At 40.1% G+C, this 23,213-nt stretch overlaps 2 protein-coding genes across 8 annotated transcripts in view; both read left to right on the top strand.

The window, feature by feature from the left end:
• fkbp16 (FKBP prolyl isomerase 16) overlaps nucleotides 1–19,591 on the top strand; it is a 49,921-nt gene extending 30,330 nt beyond the window's left edge. For 6 of the 7 annotated variants that reach the window (XM_035798500.2, XM_035798501.2, XM_035798504.2 and 3 more), the window contains 5 exons: nucleotides 10,740–10,957; nucleotides 14,934–15,118; nucleotides 15,327–15,404; nucleotides 18,741–18,878; nucleotides 18,982–19,591. In XM_035798500.2, the coding sequence (XP_035654393.1) occupies nucleotides 10,740–10,957; nucleotides 14,934–15,118; nucleotides 15,327–15,404; nucleotides 18,741–18,878; nucleotides 18,982–19,068 (706 nt within the window). In that variant the 3' untranslated portion in view covers nucleotides 19,069–19,591. The remainder of the gene's footprint in view (nucleotides 1–10,739; nucleotides 10,958–14,933; nucleotides 15,119–15,326; nucleotides 15,405–18,740; nucleotides 18,879–18,981) is intronic. The other variant, XM_035798502.2, reaches the window with a different exon arrangement.
• Nucleotides 19,592–21,704: 2,113 nt separating this feature from the next.
• On the top strand, nucleotides 21,705–23,204 carry LOC118401203 (small EDRK-rich factor 2-like). The gene is made up of 3 exons (XM_035798516.2): nucleotides 21,705–21,873; nucleotides 22,487–22,592; nucleotides 22,730–23,204. Exons 1-3 carry the CDS (start codon nucleotides 21,867–21,869, stop codon nucleotides 22,800–22,802), a joined length of 186 nt encoding a protein of 61 aa, XP_035654409.1. The 5' UTR covers nucleotides 21,705–21,866; the 3' UTR covers nucleotides 22,803–23,204.
• Nucleotides 23,205–23,213: the final 9 nt, after the last annotated feature.

Genomic DNA, 23,213 nt, shown 5'->3' on the forward strand with positions numbered 1-23,213 from the left:
GAGCGCTACCATCAGTCCTGTGTCATGCCAACAGTAAAGCGTCCTGAGACCATTCATGTGTGGGGTTGCTTCTCAGCCAAGGGAGTGGGCTCACTCAAAATTTTGCCTAAGAACACAGCCATGAATAAAGAATGGTACCAACACATGCTCCGAGAGCAACTTCTCCCAACCATCCAGGAACAGTTTGGTGACGAACAAGCCTTTTCCAGCATGATGGAGCACCTTGCCATAAGGCAAAGTGATAACTAAGTGGCTCGGAAAACAAAACATCAATATTTTGGGTCCATGGCCAGGAAACTCCCCAGACCTTAATCCCATTGAGAACTTGTGGTCAATCCTCAAGAGGCGGGTGGACAAACAAAAACCCACAAATTCGGACAAACTCCAAGCATTGATTATGCAAGAATGGGCTGCCATCAGTCAGGATGTGGCCCAAAAGTTAATTGACAGCAGCTACTGTAGATTGACAGGGCGGATTGCAGAGGTCTTGAAAAAGAAGGGTCAACACTGCAAATATTGACTCTGCATCAACTTCATGTAATTGTCAAAAGCCCTTGACACTTATGAAATGCTTATAATTATACTTCAGTATTCCTGTTACATCTGACAAAAATATCTAAAGACAATGAAGCAGCAAACTTTGTGGAAATTAATATTTGTCATTCTCAACCACGACTGTACACATGTGCCTGTAAGGTTCTGCTTTTCTTTGTCAACCTTGTGTTTTTATTCTTTGTGTTCTTGAACGTAGCCCCGTCTTTCATTTTTGTTCATTGATTTCACCTGTGTTCGTTTCTCAGCTGGTCTCATCAGCTCCCTATTTAGTTCAGTTCTTTCTGTTTGTATGATTTTTTTTTTTTTTACCATTGCCTGCGACCACGATTCCTGCTTCCGAAGGCTTAAATAAACATCTGCCGCACTCTGCGTGTGAATCAATACCTTTTTCTCCATGAGTATTCATTAGTGTCATTTGTCAGAAGCAAATTTTTATAATTAATTATAGATAGCCCTTTATTTTATTCCAGGCTTTATCGAAATATTCCACAAATGGAAATACACAATGGACAGAACAATTTCAGTTTCTTTTCATCGCTCAGCCACAATGCTAGGGTATATCTGGTGAGCTTTCTGTAATAAGAGCAAGCGTATATCATAGTAAAAAGGGAAATAGAGGATCAAATTAGTTTAATACTCAATTTCTTTGAGGTCACAATAGTTAGTCTTTCCTCTTCCGTTTCACCACATACTGCCTGTTTCAATATGCAGGGGTAATATCCAAGATGTTACCTGTGCACTTGGCGATCTCTCGCATTTAGATAGGTTATACATAATATACAGTGCATTCGGAAATATTCAGACCTCTTTAATTTTTCCACATTTTGTTACAGTACAGCTTTATTCGAAAATGTATCTTTCCCTTATCAATCTACACACAATACTCCATAATGACAAAAGCGAAAACAGGTTTTTGGAAAATGTACATAAGTATTCAGACCCTTTCCTATGAGACTCAACATTGAGCTCAGGTGCATCCTGTTTCCATTGATCATTGAGATGTTTCTACAACTTGGTGTCCACCTGTGGTAAATACAATTGATTGGAGATTGTTTGGAAAGGCACACCTGTATATGTAATGTTCCACTGTTGACAGTGCATGTCAGAGGAAAAAACAAAACTTGAGGTCGAAGGAATTGTCTGTAGAGCTACGAGACAGGATTGTGTTGATACACAGATCTGGGGAAGGGTATCAAAACATTTCTGCAGCATTGAAGGTCCCCAAGAACACAGTGGTCTCCATCATTCTTAAATGGAAGAAGTTTGGAACTCCCAATACTCCTCCCATAGCTGACCGCCCGGCCAAACTGAGCAATCGGGAGAGAAGGGCCTTGGTAAGAGATCACCAAGAAACTGATGGTCAATGACAGCGCATCAGAGTTCCTCTGTGGAGATGGGAGAATCTTCCAGAAGGACAACCATCTCTGCAGCACTCCATCAATCAACCCTTTATGGAAGCCACTCCTCAGTAAAAAGCACATTACAGCCCACTTGGAGTTGGGCAAAAGGCACCTAAAGGACTCAGACCAAGATTCTTTGGTCTGATGAAACCAAGAGTTAACTCTTTGGCCTGAATGCCAAGCATCATGTCTGGAGGAAACTGGGCACCATCCCTACAGTGAAGCATATTGTTGGCAGCCTCATTCTGCGGGGATGTTTTTCAGTAGCATGGACTTGGAGACTAGTCAGGATCGAGGGAAAAGATTAACAGAGCAAAATACAAAGAGATCCTTAATGAAAACCTGCTCCAGAGTGCTCAGGACTTCAGACTGGGGCAAAGGTTCACCTTCCAACAGGACAACAACCCTACGCACACAGCCAAGACAACACAGGAGTGGCTTCAGGACAAGTTTCTGAATGTCCTTTAGTGGCCCAGACAGAACCCGGACTTGAACATCTCTGGAGAGGCCTGAAAATAGCTGTGCAGTGACGCTCCCCATCCAACCTGACAGAGCTTGAGGGGATCTGCAGAGAAGAATGGGAGAAACTCCCCAAATACAGGTGTTTCAAGCTTGTAGCTTCATACCCAAGAAGACTTGAGGCTGCAATTGGTGCCAAAGCTGCTTCAATAAAGTACTGATTAAAAAGTCTCGGAATACTTGTGTAAATGTAATTTCAGTGAAATTAGAAAATAAAAACATTAGCAAAATGTCTAAACCTGTTTTTGCTTTGTCATTATGGCATATATTGTGTTGATTAATGAGGGGGGAAAAACAATTTAATCAATGTTCGAGTAAGGCTGTAACGTAATAAGATGTGGAAAGGTCAAGGGTCTGAATACTTTCCGAATGCACAAACAATTCACCCTTAAACCCAATTTGAGAACCTTTTGTTGGATTAATCTCCTCCACCCATTTTTGTTCATATTGCATCAGGGTTTTTTTATATCTACAGAAGGTCTACTTTAATTTGGTTTTCGTACAGATGTTCAGTCTGACTGGTATTTTGTGTAATAGGCAAAAATGACCTAAAACCAATGTTATCCAAGTTAGTTGTCAATTCTTTGTGGGTAGCTAGCTAACTGTTCTTTGTGGCTATATGGCTAGCTAACAGTAGTAGCTAACCAGTTAGATAAATTGACTTACTATTATGCATACCTACAAATCCCTGCACGTCATCTCCAGCCGATACCTTTGCTAAGAAGTATTATGTCAATTTAAAACTTGCACAAGACAGTTCACAGAATTGTCCATTTAAGGAAAAGTAGCCTATTTACTAAGTTACAATACTGAACAAAAACAGCTAAGTGCTGGTCCCATGTTTCATGAGCGGAAGTAAAAGAGCCCAGAAATGTTCCATACACACAAATGTTATTTCTCTCAAATTGTGTGCATAAATGTTTACAACCCTGTCAGTGAGCATTTCTCCATTGCCAAGATAATCCATCCACCTGACAGGTGTGGCATATCAAGAAGCTGATCAAACAGCATGATCATTACACAGGTTCACCTTGTGCTGGGGACAATAAAAGGCCACTAAAAATGTGCCATTTTGTCACACAACACAAAGCCACAGATGTCAAATATTTTGATGGAGCATGCAATTGGCATGTTGACTGCAGGAATGTCCACCAGAGCGGATGCCAGATAATTTAATGTTATTTTCTCTACCATAAGCCTCTTCCAATGTCATTTTAGAGAATTTATGTCCAACAGGCCTCACAACATGTATGGCATTGTGTGGACAAGCAGTTTGCTGATGTCAACGTTGTGAACAGAGAGCCCCAAGGTGGCGGTGGGGTTATGGTATTGGCAGGCATAAGCTATGGACAATGAACACAATTGCATTTTATTGATGGCAATTTGAATGCACAGAGATACGAGATCCTAAGGCCCATTGCCGTGCCATTCTTTTGCCATTTTGTTGCCATCACCTCATGTTTCAGCATGATAATGCACGGCCCCATGTTGCAAGGATCTGTACACAATTCCTGGAAGCTGAAAATGTCACAGTTCTTCCATAGCCTGCATACTCACCAGACATGTCTCCCATTGAGCATTTTTGTACATGACCCTAAGCATGATGGGATGTTAATCACTTAATTAACTCAGGAACCGCACCTGTTTTTAACATACTTTGTATCCCTCATTTACTCTGATGTTTCCTTTATTTTGGCAGTTACCTGAACATCTACATATGCTAAATATGAATATTCCACTACAGGGATGGGCACCTCCAGTCCTAGGGGACCTGATTGGTCTCACACTTTTGCCCCCAGCCCCAGCTAACACATCTGACTCCAATAATCAACTAATCATGATCTATAGTTTAGAATGCAATTAGTTTAAATCAGCTGTGTTGGCTAGGGATGGGGAAAAAGTGTAACACCACTCCGGCCACCGAGGACCGGAGTTGCCCATTCCTGTTCTACGAGCAAGTCACCATCACTAATGGTGGAGTCTGACTTCTAAGGTTATTTCCTCTTTTGTCTACTCATCCAAAGCCTAAACTGATAAACATCTTTGAATGCCCCCACTTCCTCCAGTCCCAAGGGATCCATCTCATGTTTCCAAGGCCATAGCTCATCTGCTACATGCTCCTGCATCATGTAACACTGGATGTAGTCCCTTGGGAGAAGAGGTGAAATGGTAACCCAATTCCACCTGACTACACAGGCACAGTGATCGTGCTCCCCCGCTCAGACATTGCATGATTCACCAATGGTTGCGTGCCACGTCAGACTGTGTCATCAACTGATGATTGCTATAACATAATGATGTGGTTAGCTGAAACTTAAAATACCTATCCACACATTGTAAGATCTGGCATGGGTCACCAATGCCTGAGCAGAGGAACGCGCCCAAAGACTGGTGCTTTACTAATTATGTTAAACAGACACATTGTGTTATTGACACAACCAATTTGAATAATTCATGATCTGACACACCACAGTGCTATCACCTTGCAATACAACTACCAGTACCAGACCTTGCTATGACAACTGGACGGGTATCAGATTTAATTTAAAATCTCTACTTTCTAGAACTGAATTTATAACATGATCCGATTGGCTTGTTTCTTTCTCCTTTTAAAGTGAATTGAGTTTTACAACTTTATTTTGGCATATGACCTTGACATACTTAAGACCCTAGAAATCAGAATTGCACCTTCCAATTATGCCTCTATATTGAATGAGGGATGATAATAAGACAGGGCTTACCACTTTCACTATAATTAAGCATGGGGTGTGCACTGTACCATCTAGATGTTGACATATGGTGTGGGAATTGTGGAGCTCTCCTCCCAACTCCTGAATTCAAGTCAACCTACTGCTCCCTCTGCTAAATGTAATCAATTAAGTGAGCCCATGTCATGCACGCTCCATTGTGTGCTATAGGGTCACAGGTATCAACTGCAGAACCAATTTAACTTTCCTTCTGAGTAACTCTTGCGTAAACTGAAGGCATCAGTAATTTACAGGTGTAACTCACAGGTGGACCAGATTACATTTCTTGCCAGTTTGGAGGGATTGGAAAACAATCCCAAGTTCACAAATCCTAGGGCTTGTGGTGACTTAGATATTCAACTTTAATTCACTGAAATAACACTGCCTTGGGATAGAACAGCTGTCAAGTGTGAACCGACAGGAATATATATATATACAGTACCAGTCAAAAGTTTGGACACACCAACTCCTTCAAGGGGTTTTCTTTATTTTTACTATTTTGTACATTGTAGAATAATAGTGAATACATCAAAACTATTAAATAACACATATGGAATCATTTAGTAACAATTAACTCATTAGGGATTTGGGGCACCACAGCAGAAGTTCTTTACAGAGTTACTATCTTCCGACTTAAAATCTAAATATTCATAAATATCTCTTACATCAATAACAGACAATTATTAATTATTACCTCACCAGTCTCATTCTGAATGTCACAATGTCCCTGGATCCGCAAGAACCCTAGCCCTTTTGAACATTCAGTACTTCACAAATTGATTTAATCATTTATTTATTAACTAACTAAATAATAACACAGAATACCATACACACTTACATGAGATAAAAGTCCCTAGTGGCCTGACACGATATGACGGCTTGTTACACGATGGAAAGGGGGTGGGGAAAGATAAAGAGTGGGAGAGACGAAAATAATGGAGTTGTCATACATACATACATTTGGAAACTATGCTCGCCGTAATATGAATACTTTGCACATGAACGGCCGCTCATTTGGAAAAGAAATGCAATGTATATATTTACGCATAGATGTCTTTGTCGTCTCTCTGTTGAACTTGATGGTTCTATGGGAAGGGGTTTGATGTAAGTCTCTGCTTGTCCACCTAAGGTCACAATGACCTTCTTAGTAGGCCTCTTTGTCTTGGAGTGTTCTTAGAATGGATACTTCAGGTGTACCACACGGTGGTGAGAGGAATCTGTTCTTTCCTCCCATCTTTTTGGTCAATTGCTCTAGACTACTTTACATACCCAGCTGCAGACTGAGTGTTTGCTCTAGTCTTCAAATTCTTCACTCATCGAGAGTTTCAGAGGGTCTTACCATTTTCTGGTCTTGTAGTTTTAACAATTTCAATGTGTGGACCACATCCTCACATTCTCTGGACTCTATTTCAATTCTCAGAGTCCTTTAAAGCACTCTGGCCTTGGAGGGCTGTTCCATCATGTGGAAACTAACTCTGACCTCCTTAGTTAGTGTGCAACAGACATGAAAAACCATTATCTTATTAGAAGACTAAACTCAAGTTTCTATCTTTTCAAACATAGTTTCATCGTTCTTCATATTGCATTATCATCCTATTGGGTGGAAACTTTACTGCTAGAATGTGTTTCCTTCCTCAGTTACAGTATTTCCGTTATAGTCTTGCTGATAATTTTTACATCACAAAATAGACATTCATTTTCCATATTCCATCCCTCATCATTCCCAAAATTTGGATGTTGAAATATATTGTCCAGTGACCGTTGTTTAAGTGTTGGCGGCGAAGTCTCTTGTGTAACAAAGGGATTTTTTTACTTTTTAATACTGCAGGGCAAGAGAGAGAACGTTTACGACCGGCATTAAGTCATAAAACCGTCCCAACTCCCCAATTCCTTCCTCGTGGGAGAGAGGGGGGAGTCTGGCTATCTGTCAGCCCTGTGCCGAGCTGATCTGGCGCCTATGATCCTCACCAAGGAAAGAGAGTCATGACTCCAGAGAACGCGTTTCCACAGCTCCAGAGTCCAATGGCGTTGAGCTTTACACCACTCCAGCCGACCCTTGTCATTGTGCATGGTGAATTTAGGCTTGTGTGCGGCTGTTCGGCCATGGAAACCCATATGCTGAAGCTCCGACTAACTGTTGTTGTGCTGACATTGCTTCCAGAGGCAGTTTGGAACTCGGTAGTGAGTGTTGCAACCGAAGACAGACGACTTTTACGCGCTACGTACTTCACCACTTGGCGGTCCTATTCTGTGAGCTTGTGTGGCCTACCACTTCGTGGCTGAGCCGTTGTTGCTCCTAGACATTTCCACTTCACAATAACAGCACTTACAGTTGACCAGGGCAGCTCTAGCAGGGCAGAAATGTACGAACTGACTTGTTGGAAAGGTGGCATCCTATGACGGTGCCACGTTGAAAGTCACTGAGCTCTTCAGTAAAGCCATTCAACTGCCAATGTTTGTCTATGGAGATTGCATGGGTGTGCGTTCGATTGTATACACCTGTAAGTAAAAGGTGTTGCTGAAATAGCCAAATCAACTCATTTGAAGAGGTGTCCACATACTTGTGTGTGTGTATATATATATATATACATATACACACCATACACATATACATATACATACAGTGGAAGTCGGAAGTTTACATACACTTAGGTTGGAGTCATTAAAACTCGCTTTTCAACCACTCCACAAATTTCTTGTTAAAAAACCAAATCATTTTGGCAAGTCGGTTAGGACATCTACTTTGTGCATGACACAATACATTTTTCCAACAATTGTTTACAGACAGATTATTTAACTTATAATTCACTGTATCACAATTTCAGTGGGTCAGAAGTTTACATACACTAAGTTGACTGTGCCTTTAAACAGCTTTGAAAATTCCAGAAAATTACGTCATGGCTTTAGAAGCTTCTGATAAGCTAATTGACATCATTTGAGTCAATTGGAGGTGTACCTGTGGATGTATTTCAAGGCCTACCTTCAATCTCAGTGCCTCTTTGCTTGACATCATGGGAAAATCAAAAGAAATCAAAAGACCTCAGAAAACAAATTGTAGACCTCCACATGTCTGGTTCATCCTTGGGAGCTATTTCCAAATGCCTGAAGGTACCATGTTCATCTGTACAAACAATTGTATTAACACCATGGGACCATGCAGCCGCCATACCGCTCAGGAAGGAGACGCGTTATGTCTCCTAGAGATGAACGCACTTTGGTGCGAAAAGTGCAAATCAATCCCAGAACAACAGCAAAGGACCTTGTGAAGATGCTGGAGGGAACGGATACAAAAGTAACTATATCCACAGTAAAACGTGTCCTATATCGACATAACCTGAAAGGCTGCTCAGCAAGGAAGAAGCAACTGCTCCAAAACCGCCATAAAAAGCCAGACTACGGTTTGCAACTGCACATGGGGACAAAGATCGTACTTTTTGGAGAAATGTCCTCTGGTCTGATGAAACAAAAATAGAACTGTTTGGCCACAATGTCCATCGTTATTTTTGGAGGAAAAAGGGGAAAGCTTGCAAGCCAAAGAACACCATCCCAACCGTGAAGCACGGCGGTGCAGCATCATGCTGGGTGGGTGCTTTGTTGCAGGAGGGACTGGTCCACTTCACAAAATAGATGACATCATGAGGAAGGAAAATGATCAACATCTCAAAACATCAGTCAGGAAGTTAAAGCTTGGTCACAAATGGGTCTTCCAAATGGGCAATGACCCCAAGCATACTTCCAAAGTTGTGGCAAAATAGCTTAAGGACAACAAAGTCAAGGTATTAGTGTGGCCATCATAAAGCTCTGACCTCAAACCTATAGAACATTTGTGGGCAGAACTGAAAAAGTGTGTGCGAGCAAGGAGGCCTACAAGCCTGACTCAGTTACACTAGCTCTGTCAGGAGGAATGGGCCAAAAGTCACCCAACTTATTGTTGGAAGCTAGTGGAAGGCTACCCGAAACTTTTGATCCAAGTCAAAGAATTTAAAGGCAATGCTACCAAATACTAATTGAGTGTATGTAAACTTCTGACCCACTGGGAATGTGATGAAAGAAATGACAGCTGAAATAAATCATTCTCTCTACTATTATTCTGACATTTCACATTCTTAAAATAAAGGGGTTATCCTAACGGACCCAATATGAGGAATTTTTAATTGGATTAAATGTCAGGAATTGTGAAACTGAGTTTAAATGTATTTGGCTAAGGTGTATGTAAACGTTGTGTGTGTGTGTATATATACACACACACACACACACACACACACACACACACACACACACACACACACACACACACACACACACACACACACACACACACACACACACACACACACACACAGTGCCAATCAAAAGTTTGGATACACCTACTCATTCCAGGGTTACCTCTGCTGCAGAGGATAAGTTCATTACAGTTACCAGCCCCAGAAATTGAAGCCCAAATAAATGCTTCACAGAGTTCAAGTAACAAACACATCTCAACATCAACTGATCAGAGGAGACTGCGTGAATCAGGCCTTCATGGTCGATTGCTGCAAAGAAACCACTATTAAAGGACACCAATGAAGTATGATGGTGTGGGGGTGCTTTGCTGATTACACTGTCTGTGATTTATTTAGAAATCAAGGCACACGGAACCAGCATGGCTACCACAGCATTCTGCAGCGTTACACCATCCCATCTGGTTTGCGCTTAGTGGGACCATCATTTGTTTTTCAACAGGATAATGACCCAACACACCTCCAGGCTGTGTAAGGGCTATTTGACCAAGACAAAGAGTGATGGAGTGTGGCATCAGATGACCTGTCCTCCACAATCACCCTACCTCAAACCAATTGAGATGTCTTGGGATGAGTTGGACCGCAGAGTGAAGGAAAAGCAGCCAACAAGTGGGAACTTCAAGACTGTTGGAAAAGCATTCCAGGTGAAGCTGGTTGAGAGAATGCCAAGCATGCCAAGATTATGCAAAGCTGTCATAAAGGCAAAGGGTGGCTACTTTGAAGAATCTAAAATATATTTGGATTTGATTAACACTTTTTTTGGTTACTACATGATTCCATATGTGTTATTTCATTGTTTTGATGTCTTCACTATTATTCTACAATGTAGAATAGTAAAATAGTAAAAATAAAGAAAAACTTTTGACTGGTGCTCTACCTAGCTATTTATCTAGCTTAGATCACAGTGCCAGTTCCCTGTCGATAGCAGATATTGGTTGTCTTCTAATACATATTGCAGGTGAAGTCACATCAATATACTGTCCAATCAAACAAGATGTAACCGAAACAACTTAAAAACTTAGTTGTGGTATTGGAAAATGACTGGCACATGGGTAATGACTTCAGACAACCATTCTGGTGATGACAACAACATGAGTGATATGATATGCACTGACCAAGCATATTTACACACAATCAAAGTGAGATGTTGATGCAGATATTTACGCTATCCATCCTTATTGCTCCGGTCTGGGTGTGATTAAAGGTTTGTGTATGTGTGTATATTTGTTTTTTGGCAGGGAGACAGATATTCCAGCCTGGGCCCCCTTACTCTACCAGCTGCAGCTCCTGGACATCAGAGAGAAGCCCGACCCCCTGATTCTCCCCATTTCGGACCGTATGCGCATCGGAAACCAGAAACGAGAGCGTGGGAACTTCCACTTCCAGAGGGAGGAGTACAGCATGGCTGCCAGGGCCTACTGGATGGCTCTTGATGTCCTTACTACACATACTAGAGGTAATCCTTTCTTTCAACACGTGTGTCATGCTACTCACGCACAGGGGCACGTGCCCCCTCAGATTTGTCTTGTTAATAAATAAATACACTTTTTTCTGTAATACTACTAGCCATCTACAGATGTAGGATCTTCATTTGAGCCAGTTTGCTAAATCAAGAAAATAATCCTGTGGGAATATGAAATGTGAATTATTATATGGATTATAATGAATGGACATTTTTGTAGGGTTTGATACATTTTTCGTAAGGGAAAATCAAATGTAATTTCAAATTGGAAATTACAAACTTCAGAGGACTTTTTAAACCTCATATACACTACACATTTTAAAAATGTCATGCATTGCAGGAAGGTTCTCCTGCAACAGGGTGATCAGATGAAGTTCCTACATCTGTAGCAATTTTATGAAGTTGGCTTTAGCTAGCCGAGATACAGTGCCTTTTGCGAAAGTATTCGGCCCCCTTGAACATTGCAACCTTTTGCCACATTTCAGGCTTCAAACATAAAGATATAAAACTGTATTTTTTTGTGAAGAATCAACAACAAGTGGGACACAATCATGAAGTGGAACGACATTTATTGGATATTTCAAACTTTTTTAACAAATCAAAAACTGAAAAATTGGGCGTGCAAAATTATTCAGCCCCCTTAAGTTAATACTTTGTAGCGCCACCTTTTGCTGCGATTACAGCTGTAAGTCGCTTGGGGTATGTCTCTATCAGTTTTGCACATCGAGAGACTGAAATTTTTTCCCATTCCTCCTTGCAAAACAGCTCGAGCTCAGTGAGGTTGGATGGAGAGCATTTGTGAACAGCAGTTTTCAGTTCTTTCCACAGATTCTTGATTGGATTCAGGTCTGGACTTTGACTTGGCCATTCTAACACCTGGATATGTTTATTTTTGAACCATTCCATTGTAGATTTTGCTTTATGTTTTGGATCATTGTCTTGTCGGAAGACAAATCAGTCAGTCTCAGGTCTTTTGCAGACTCCATCAGGTTTTCTTCCAAAATGGTCCTGTATTTGGCTCCATCCATCTTCCCATCAATTTTAACCATCTTCCCTGTCCCTGCTGAAGAAAAGCAGGCCCAAACCATGATGCTGCCACTACCATGTTTGACAGTGGGGATGGTGTGTTCAGGGTGATAAGCTGTGTTCAGGGTGATAAGCTGTGTTGCTTTTACACCAAACATAACGTTTTGCATTGTTGCCAAAAATTTCAATTTTGGTTTCATCTGACCAGAGCACCTTCTTCCACATGTTTGGTGTGTCTCCCAGGTGGCTTGTGGCAAACTTTAAAGACACTTTTTATGGATATCTTTAAGAAATGGCTTTCTTCTTGCCACTCTTCCATAAAGGCCAGATTTGTGCAATATACGACTGATTGTTATCCTATGGACAGAGTCTCCCACCTCAGCTGTAGATCTCTGCAGTTCATCCAGAGAGATCATGGGCCTCTTGGCTGCATCTCTGATCAGTCTTCTCCTTGTATGAGCTGAAAGTTTAGAGGGACGGCCAGGTCTTGGTAGATTTGCAGTGGTCTGATACTCCTTCCATTTCAATATTATCGCTTGCACAGTGCTCCTTGGGATGTTTAAAGCTTGGGAAATCTTTTTGTATCCAAATCCGGCTTTAATCTTCTTCACAACAGTATCTCGGACCTGCCTGGTGTGTTCCTTGTTCTTCATGATGCTCTCTGCGCTTTTAACGGACCTCTGAGACTATCACAGTGCAGGTGCATTTATACGGAGACTTGATTACACACAGGTGGATTGTATTTATCATCATTAGTCATTTAGGTCAACATTGGATCATTCAGAGATCCTCACTGAACTTCTGGAGAGAGTTTGCTGCACTGAAAGTAAAGGGGCTGAATAATTTTGCACGCCCACTTTTTCAGTTTTTGATTTGTTAAAAAAGTTAGAAATATCGAATAAATGTCGTTCCACTTCATGATTGTGTCCCACTTGTTGTTGATTCTTCACAAAAAAATACAGTTTTATATCTTTATGTTTGAAGCCTGAAATGTGGCAAAGGGTCGCAAAGTTCAAGGGGGCCGAATACTTTCGCAAGGCACTGTATGTTTCCAATCCCTCAACCTCATAACTAGCTACCAAAAATACATTTCAGGATATCAATCAAGTTAGAGTAGCTAGCTTGTTTAACTATCCTAGCTGGCATGCCTGCTGGAAAGGTTGGTAGACTTTAGAAAAGCAAACAATTACTAAATGTACTGAATAAGACTCACATTTTTTACAGATGCAGAGAAGCATATTTTTTTATTTTTTTTTAAATATACACATTTTAGTATATAATTAACCATAATGATTATGCCTCTAGATTGCAGGTAAAAGCTATTTCAGGTGTTTGAAAAATGATCAATTCTGCAACTTCCGTCCCACCCACAGCCATCCTCACATACTTTGTGCCCCCTCAGATTTTCGGGTCGCCCGACGCCCTGCGCCCTGCGCACGCACACAGCTTTTAGTTAACTAGCACACTTCAGAAAAATACAGTGTCCACATTTCCAGCAGCCAATTGCCTGATAGTCTCTTCATGGATTACTGGTCGTCCATCGCAGAACTAATCATGCTATCATAATGAGGAGCATATCCAGCAGAGGTCACTGTCATGAGAAATGTTATTGTTGATTCTTAATCAAACCTAATAAACGTTCATGTTAATTCAAGGTCCTTAATAATGTTCATTGCTGGAAAGGCAGGGTGGACCCAAGAGAGACATTCGACAGAAATTAGTCAGTGAGGAGAAGAGTGTGGGCTGCATCTAAATGTTTCAATGATGATAGGCCAATGGCTACATTTTACTCAGCACTTAACAAGAAATGAATATATTCAATGAAAAAAGACTGCGAATTTAGCAGGTTAGCATTTTTTGTCCTGAATCTTGTTCTGGAGGCAGCTCTGCAGATTGTGGCTGCGCCAGCAAATGACCATAGTCATAAAATCACATTTTAAATCGAACCCTAACCTTAACCACACTGATAACCCTAACCACACTGATAGCCCTAACCTTAAATTAAGACCAAAAAAGCACATTTATGTTTTCATACATTTTTACAATATAACCAATTTCGACTTTGCAGCTGGCCCATCTAGCTGAAACCACTCATTCTGCCTCCAGGGCAAGATTCATGACAATGCTTGAAGTTATCAAATGTGGTAATGCAACAGAATACTGAGTAATGTAATACATGGTGAAAAAAACTCCATCATTGAATATCTGCATTATAATTATCACTGAATATCCCAACAGATATAGGTTTCTCTCCCCCCTGTATGTGTAGAAGTAGAACAAATACAGTGCCTTGCGAAAGTATTCGGCCCCCTTGAACTTTGCGACCTTTTGCCACATTTATTCAGCCCCCTTAAGTTAATACTTTGTAGCGCCACCTTTTGCTGCGATTACAGCTGTAAGTCGCTTGGGGTATGTCTCTATCAGTTTTGCACATCGAGAGACTGCAATTTTTTCCCATTCCTCCTTGCAAAACAGCTCGAGCTCAGTGAGGTTGGGTGGAGAGCATTTGTGAACAGCAGTTTTCAGTTCTTTCCACAGATTCTCCTGGTTTTTAGTGGGATGAATAAACTTTACCGTCTCTATAATATACTGTAAATCCTTGAATAACTGCTCCTTCCTCCCAATCTAATCCTAACATAGCTCTGCTAACAACAATCCTTCACAGATCTTAGACTAAAAACTCTCACTTCAGCTGTAACAGAGAGACTTCCAAACTCACAGGAGTGTCAAAGTCAGCGCGTCCGTAATGGCGCTAACAATGGATTTTTACTGAGGCAAACAAACACACAGATGTCCTTACAGTACATCAAATACCCAAAGTCTCTCCTCCCTTTAGTTCCTGTGAGTGTATAATTCTCCCTAACACCCAAAGACTGGGGCTCCAAGGACATATACATGACAATAGCCCAGGTGTGAGGCTTTGTGGCCTGTGCCCCCCCCGTAGATGGTAGTAGTGATGTGCTGTTGGAGGGGGAGGAGGAGGAGGTGCAGGACTACCGGGTGAAGTGTCTGAACAACCTGGCAGCAGCTCAGCTGAAATTGGAGCAGTACGATGACGCACTACACACCAGCCGGGATGTTCTGTCCCTTGATCCACAAAACGTCAAAGCCCTCTTCAGGACAGGAAAGGTGAGGGACACACTGTAACATTACCTGTCCTTCACAAGTCTACAGTGCCTGGGTGGAAGGGGAATTCTATTCTAAAACCATATTCAGACATTTTAGATGGGTGTAAAGATGTACTGCCATTCAACATCTACTACTGAAACATGTACAGTATACAGCTGAAGGATGATTGTTGATTTAGCTGTTCAGATATATTGCAATCTATTTGCAGCTTCTGTCAGACAAGAGCGAGTACCAGGAGGCAATGGAGATACTGAAGAAGGCCCTGAAACTGGAGCCGTCCACTAAGGTGAGATAGCCTATTTAAATGAGGTTCTCAACACCTCCACCTCTCCCTCGCCTCTAGACTGCTAGTGAAATCCACCCCCCCCCACAAACAGATAAAGGGTCAATGTCACTACAGGTCCCTGAAATCATTTCCCAATCAAACACACTCATATGACACTAGGCCAAAGATTCATGATGGTATTTCCAATATATTTTGTAGAACTGCACGCAATACTCAACAAGTTCTTAAACCATGTCTAGAGTAGTGTGACTCACAGTTCACAATAAGTTTACAGAGTTATGTACTATTGCCCAATACTGCCAATATTGAAGTAATGCCAAAAATGAACAACCTTATGGCATGGGTTTGTGTTGTATTTTACAGCACTTAGTGTTGGATTTGCACAATATAGTCCAGAAAAGCAAAGTCAACCAAAGGTATTAGAGCCTAACACTTTGCAGATATCATTGTGTGGTGTTACTTCCATAGCCCCAGTGAAGACCTGTTCTGTCTTGCTCCTAGTGCTGTCTGCTAAACTCTCTACTCAGCCACAAAGATTTAAGACCCTGATGTCACACATTGAGTGATAAAGCAAATCAACATTTTTATTAATTTAACATGTTTTATTACTTCAGTTAGTTCCAACTCATTATGCTAAACAACTCCAATGCTACCAAAATACAAAGTGTGAATAACAACAATTAGAAACGTTTGCCCTTGTGGGTAGACTTCAGAATATTGTGTGTTTGTTAGTTTTTTTTAACCCATGCTCTGAATGTGTTTTTCTGTGGCCTCAGCCCCACTTGGCCTGACCTACAGTGTGCACTGCTGTCATGGTGAGACAGTCTTGTCTAGACAAAACTAAAATATCTGCTGCTTTGGTAATTACACCCTTGTCTTGATGGAGAATAAAGTAATCTTTCCCTTTAGAGACCTGATTTAGGTGTGTGGGTAAGGCATTGAAAAACAAACATGATTCTGAATCAGAATTATATAGAAAAGCCATTTTGGGCTAGACCAATAACCAAGGGTTGGAACCAGTTCAGGGAACAGAACCGAAATCCAGAAAATACCACTTTTTTAAGGAACAGAAACAAAAGTGATCCATACCAGTATTTTAAAAGCATGGGAACCGGTTAATAATGGTATTTTATGTTCCAGGCAAATCTTTGCCAGTGTGTCTGTTCAGCCTACCTTCCTGTATTCCCAGTCATGTGAAATCCATAGAGTTGGGCCTATTGCATTTATTTCAATTAAATTATTTCCTTAAATGAACAGTAATGCAGTAAAATCTTGGAAAATATTGCATGTTGCATTTATATTTTTATTCAGGGTAGTTACAGAAGAATAGATTAACTTTGTCAATGCTAGTTAAGGACACTACAGGCCTATTTATCACGTTTCACATTGAAATGTTTAACTACAAAAAGGTAAGAGGTGTGTTGTTAGCTGGCTCAAAGGACATTCAAAGTTTCTCCATAGAAGCTGCTCCTACTATGTATAATTATGTGGACCTAGCTATTAAAGCGTGCCAGATTGTATGTAGTCCTAAAACCCGGAAATAAATGACCTCTGGTTCGTTCAGCCATCCCTATGGAAAGAATGAATGGGGAAAGAATAGGGTTTTGGAATAAACACCGAAAATAAAGTCAACAGGTTTAGGAGATATTTTACGTTTTGTTTTATGAGATAATAGCAGTCAGTTAGCATGCCCTTTATTAATTATGAAGCCTTTGTCATTTATGTTTTATTATTACATAAATTCTGCAAAATTCTCAAAAAGTGAGTAAACTGATGAAGATTATCTAGAACAAAACGTATAAGATCTCATAAGCGTGTGTTTACCACATACCTCATTTTCGGCGTTTATCCAAAAACGCCATTCATTTTCCCTATAGGCTTTGTGCAACAAACCATGGTAGAGTTGGTTCCGACAAAAATACGCCCTTACATTCAGATAATGCATATCATAACAATTTGCCCAGCGCTTCAAGCCTACCCCTCAACCCTTTCTCGGGTAATAGCTGGAGGGGATCCGGCTTTATTTTGTATTTTATTTTGCATTTTAGCTAACCCCTCACCCTTTTCCTAACCTGCTGCATAAATTCTCATAACTTGCTACGAAAAGTCCAATCTGACGTTAATTTGACAAAAACTGGATCCCTTCTAGCTAAAACCCCTCTCTCGCTCTCTACCCACCCGGCAAATTTCAATCGCATTTTACGCCATAGGCTACACTTGTCTGTCCATCAAGCATGTTAACAACTAGTTTGCCTGCTCTATCCGCATTGATTGGTGAAGTAATTTAATGAGCTAAATTAAGAAGAAAAAAAACGTTTGATTTCACAGGTTAAAAAGGAACAGAAATTAACGATATAACCCGTGCTTTTTAATTGTTTTCCGGTTCACAACTTTATTTGGCTGGTCGGAACAGTGGAATGGAACGGGAAAAAAGTGATGGTTCTGTTCGGAATTAAACGATTGGGAAATCATTTCGGTTTCAACCGCTGCAAATAACAGATCGTGTTCAGGTTACACATCCCCCCATTAGGTTACCAAGAACCTATAAGGATCAAAATGCAAAGAAATGCGAAACAAAGTAGGCTACAAAAAACAAGACAACTTTGGTTATGATAGCTTAACAGGAAACTGGTTAATATTTGTTGTGTAATATTTTTTGAAAATACTTGTTATGCATGAAAGATAAACAAAATTTGATTATTAACGGGATCTGATTCAATTATAAAGTCCAGCTATGGCTTGAGCCTGAGATTGTTGCATTTAATATGCTGCCATCTACTGGACAACTTCTAAACTACAACCTCATACTCATTGACAATCCACTCCGCCCTCTTTACTGCTAAAATACTAAACCTAGACTACTTTACTGCTGACATAATAAATCGTATAAGACTTTGTATAAGGTTATTAGGATAAGTTGTCACTTGTCCCTCTTACCAGAATGCCAAATCTAGGACCAAAAGGCTCCTTAACAGCTTCTACCCAAAAGCCACAAGACTGCTGAACAACTAAACTAATCAAATGTCCACCCGGACTATTTACATTGACCCCCCTCACTTTGTTTTTACACTACTTCTACTCGCTGTTTATTATCTATGCATAGTCACTTTGCAAATTACCTCGAATAACCTGTACCCCCGCACATTGACTCTGTACCGGTACCCCCTGTATATAGCCTTGTTATTGTTATGTACATTTCTTGTTACTTTTTGATTGGTTAGATGTTTTACTTTAGTTTATTTAGTAAATATTTTATGAACTCTATTTCTTTCACGATAAGGTCTACACCTTTTCTATTCGGCGCATGTGACAAATACAATTTAATTTGATCCCCAGGCCATCCATGTTGAGTTGTCCAAGCTAGTGAAAAGGCAATCAGGAGGCAAAGATACCCAGAAGTGGCAAGCCAAACCTGCCCAGCTCCTCGGAGACAATATTGCCCCATTTCTGACTCCTTCTAAAAAGAAGCCACCTGTAAGCCACAACCTTCCCTGTGTGAAATGTTTTGGTTTAATTCAGTTCACGAGAAAAAAAAACATTTGACTGTTTGTTGACATTGCGTCACTTGGTGTTTCAGGGAATTTCATGGACGTTCCTGCTTGGTGCTCTGGTGGTGGCCTTGGGCAGTTTAGTGACGTCAGTGGTTCTCACTGCAAGAAACTGACATCCTCTACAAAGGAACTGTCCTCTACACAAGTCCAGCTCATGAATACTAAACTGAGTTGTCTACTGTGAATAAAATAAAGATTGCACTGAACAATAAAAAAAACCTGTATCAATGTCCACTGACATGCTGTAGCAGCACTGACATTTACACCCCAGATTGTGTTTGAATGTAACAGAGTAAACTAAATGTCACTTTTTTTTTTGAACAATGAACACAAAATAGCTTTGTGTTGTAATCGTTTAGTACAGTTATTAGCTGATAAATGTCACCAATTCCATAGAAAAATGCCCAAATTCCAAAACTCTTTCTGGAATAGTCACATGGTCAATGTTCCTCCACAAAAGATTGAAGAGAGCAGTATTCTCGTGTTAGAGCTTTTAAATGTATTGTATGGGGTTTCTGCAATAACAGGTTGCGTCCAAATGAATAATCTATGTCAATGGTAAATCGAATAAAAACAATTGTAGGCCTACTGTCCGTTGATACAGAAACAACATCAATAAAGCTACATACTGTCATAGCTATGTTCCAGTCATTCCTTATGAAGGGGGGTGTACTGCCAATGAAGTATATACAGTGCATTCTGACCCCTTCCCTTTTTCTACATGTTGTTACATTACAGATTCATCTCAAATGGATAAAGTAAAATAATTGTCCTCACCAATCTACACACAATACCCCATAATGACAATGCAAAACGTTTTTTACACATTTTTTGCCAATTTATAAAAAATAAAAAAAAACAGAAATACCTTATTTACATAAGTATTCAGACCTTTTACTATGAGGCTCGAAATTGAGCTCAGGTGCATCCTATTTCCATTGATCATCCTTGAGATGTTTCTACAACTTGATTGGAGTCCACATGTGGTAAATTCAATTGATTGCACATGATTTAGAAAGGCACACACCTGTCTATATAAGGTCCCACCATCGACTGTGCATGTCAGAGCAAAAACCAAGCCATGAGGTTGAAATTGTTCGTAGAGCTCCAGGACAGGATTGTGTCGAGCCACAGCCGCCCGACCAAACAGTGGTGAAGGGCCTTGGTCAGGGAGGTGACCAAGAACCCGATGGTCACTATGACAGAGCTCCAGAGTTATTGGAGCTCTGTCATAGATCCTGTATTGAGATCAAATGTTTAATCGATGAGAAAATCCATCTCCTTCCATCTTCTCCCACTGCCGGCCACTTTGGCTTCCTCTCACTACCATATTTGGTAGTGAGTGGAAACGCCAAGCGGATGGATGCTTCACATTTATACATCTGGTGAAATATCTGTCTGCAGCTTCACCGTTGGAGGAGTACCAAAATGACTGTACGACCTTCAATATAGCGTCCCCTGTCAGTCATCCAGGGTTTATACACATCATTGAATAATGCCCACTAAATTTTCATGAAGTCTAATATTAATAAATATATTTGGGAGGAACATTTTATTAACATTTGTATCTAAAATCTTAATTAAGAAAAATCACATTCCAGTTGCAAATAGCCTTTAATAGCTATCATAACATATTTGAAGTCAATTACTAAAAATGCATAGAATCACTGAGAAATACAAGTTTTTAAACATAATTTGAAGCTATAGATTTATTTTAAAGTCGAATGGCCTGCCAACCACCATAACATAATCTCTTTGGTTATTTTTTGTTAAAGAATCTAGTATATTTATGATATTTCATCATCTTCAAAAGCCACTGGGGAATTCAAATCATTGATACAATTTTGCATTTTTAGGTTGTATAGTACTTTTATTGATTATCACGGTATGAGTCATAATAACCATAACACCTAGTGGTCAAACAAGGAAATAGTTATTTTCCACCATAAATTCTTCCCATAGGGGATTTTAGAAACACTTAAAATAAGGTCTGTGTTTGAAGGTGTAGGCTTACCCTGGCGTGATGTTTTGATAATCGTGTAAATCTCTCTAGGACAAGGTGACTTTAATCAATATATTCGCCTGCATTTACCCTCCAAAAATGAAATGCTAATTAGCTGCTAATATGGCTGTCATAAACAAGTACAAATGCCATGATGATCTGGATGAGACTGCCGAATCGAGTCAAAAGTAAGAATATCTGGATTCATTATTTTTATTTAACCTTTTTTTATTATCTAATGTTAGCTACATTTCGTAATGAATACATTGGCGACATTTCTTTAATTGACAATTCTGTGAACTGTCTTGTGCAAGTTTTAAATTGACAATACCTGCTAGCAAAGTTAGCAGCTAGTTGACGTGATGTCTATTTTCATGCTAATTAGCATTTTCGAATCTGAGAGTAGAGTTGAATATGTTGATTAAAGTCATCTTGTCTAAGATATATTTACATTGTTATGAAAACAAATGGTGGGGAAAAGATTGGAACCATTTCCCTACTGTGGGGCTCTATTGCCGCGTCAAAACAACTGGTAACTCAGAAATGTCCGACCTCAGCGTGTTCAAAACAACTGGGAACTCGGAAAAAACGAGCTTCAACTGGAAAAAATATATTTGAACGGTCTTCAAATTCGGGAACTCGGGCCTCTTTCTTTCTGACCTGAAGCTCCTACTTTCTGACCTGAAGATCACTGACGTCATCATTTGTTCCTGTATTTTCCGAGTTCCCAGTTGTTTTGAATGCGGCATAAAGTACTGATATTATGCAGACGTCAACTACAAGAATACCGCTACTCTCGCGATATCTCGTATTAAGGCGTTCAGTCGCAGTAACGTAAATCGAATATTGTCGGTGCACAGCTGGCAGGCTTGGCAGCCTTCTCCACACCGTTTACCTAGAAACAACAACATGACAAGTGAGTATATTGCTATATTTTATTTACTAGCTACTAAGCTAAAGTTGTGTTCGTTGGTAGCTTAGCTAGGTACGTATCGCGCTTTGCTGTTTTAAATAAATAAAATCAGAGACAATCAATGCTAGGTAGCTAACGTTAGCGATCTGTTTGAACTGGGTAAGTTAAAAAAAAGTTAATATAGCTAACTAGAAAGTATAGTGTAACATGGTTTTCTGTTACCATACACATTTGTTTTTAGTGCCATGAAATGTATACTTTTTCATTATTAACTGGTAAGAAGGATATGATTTGTAGTTAACGTTAGCTCGCTAACTAGCAACGTTACGTTAACTGTCTAGGCCCGTGAAGTGCCACGCACAATAACAAACCAGGCTAAGCAGTTGCCTAGCCTTATGCGTACGTACATTTATCGATTAAACGGTTATTTTCGTCTTATCCATTCGTTAACTGTTTTATCTAGCCAGTTACGTTACCAAACGACCAGTACAGGGCTGTAGATGGCCACTAGCTAATGATGCTTGGTTTTAATTTATTCTTTAAAATGTAAGACATAAGCAATGACTCTGCAACTGTACTCTCCTCACCTGGGTCTTTCAAATCGATTTCTTTGCAGGGGGGAATCAGCGTGACCTTGCTCGTGCTAGAAATGCCAAAAAACAAGGGAATGACAAGGGAAAGAAGGCTGATGATGGCATGTCTGCAGCTGCGAGGAAGCTGAGGTAAGTCAATAATATTGGCTTTTAGGAAGTTCTCCTGGTATACAGGTGAGAATCTTTCACTGAAACCAGGACACGTTTTTAACATCCATTTTTAGTTTTTATTTGGTTTAACAATTTGTTTTGTCTGTCTTCTTTAGGGATGCAGAGATAATGCAACAGAAGCAGAAAAAAGCCAATGACCCTAAGCCGGCTGACGAGAAAGCCAAATAGCAGGATACAGAGCCCAATCACAACTATTCTCAGATACCCAGATGTTACCCATTATTGAAAGATGACCAGGTCTTGCTTTTGTCCCATAATCTGGGGTTTAGAACCAGTTTGTAATATTTTGTGGTGGTGGTTCAGTATAGTTTGGGAAATGAATAAGGACTAATGCGTATGCCTATTCCAATACACAGGTCGAATGTTAATCAGTATTTACAATGTAAAGAGCAGGAATTTCAAACTCCACTACTTGGAATTACAAAAAAAGCTTGTATTTTTGTATTTCCTCATCTAGATTGTTACACAACTAGTGGTTTATGGTTTCTATACCATGTTTATTGCTTTTATATTGAGGATGAACATATGCAGTGCTGTAAGATTAATCAAATAAACTAATGAAAGATTCAATCTGGGGAA

This window comes from Oncorhynchus keta, chromosome 22 (genome assembly GCF_023373465.1).
Source record: "Oncorhynchus keta strain PuntledgeMale-10-30-2019 chromosome 22, Oket_V2, whole genome shotgun sequence".
Taxonomy (NCBI): Eukaryota; Metazoa; Chordata; class Actinopteri; order Salmoniformes; family Salmonidae; genus Oncorhynchus; species Oncorhynchus keta.

Coding starts and splice junctions, on each gene's coding strand:
- LOC118401203 (XM_035798516.2), top strand. Junction 22,593..22,729: donor GCAGCTGCGAGGAAGCTGAG/GTAAGTCAATAA, acceptor TGTCTTCTTTAG/GGATGCAGAGATAATGCAAC.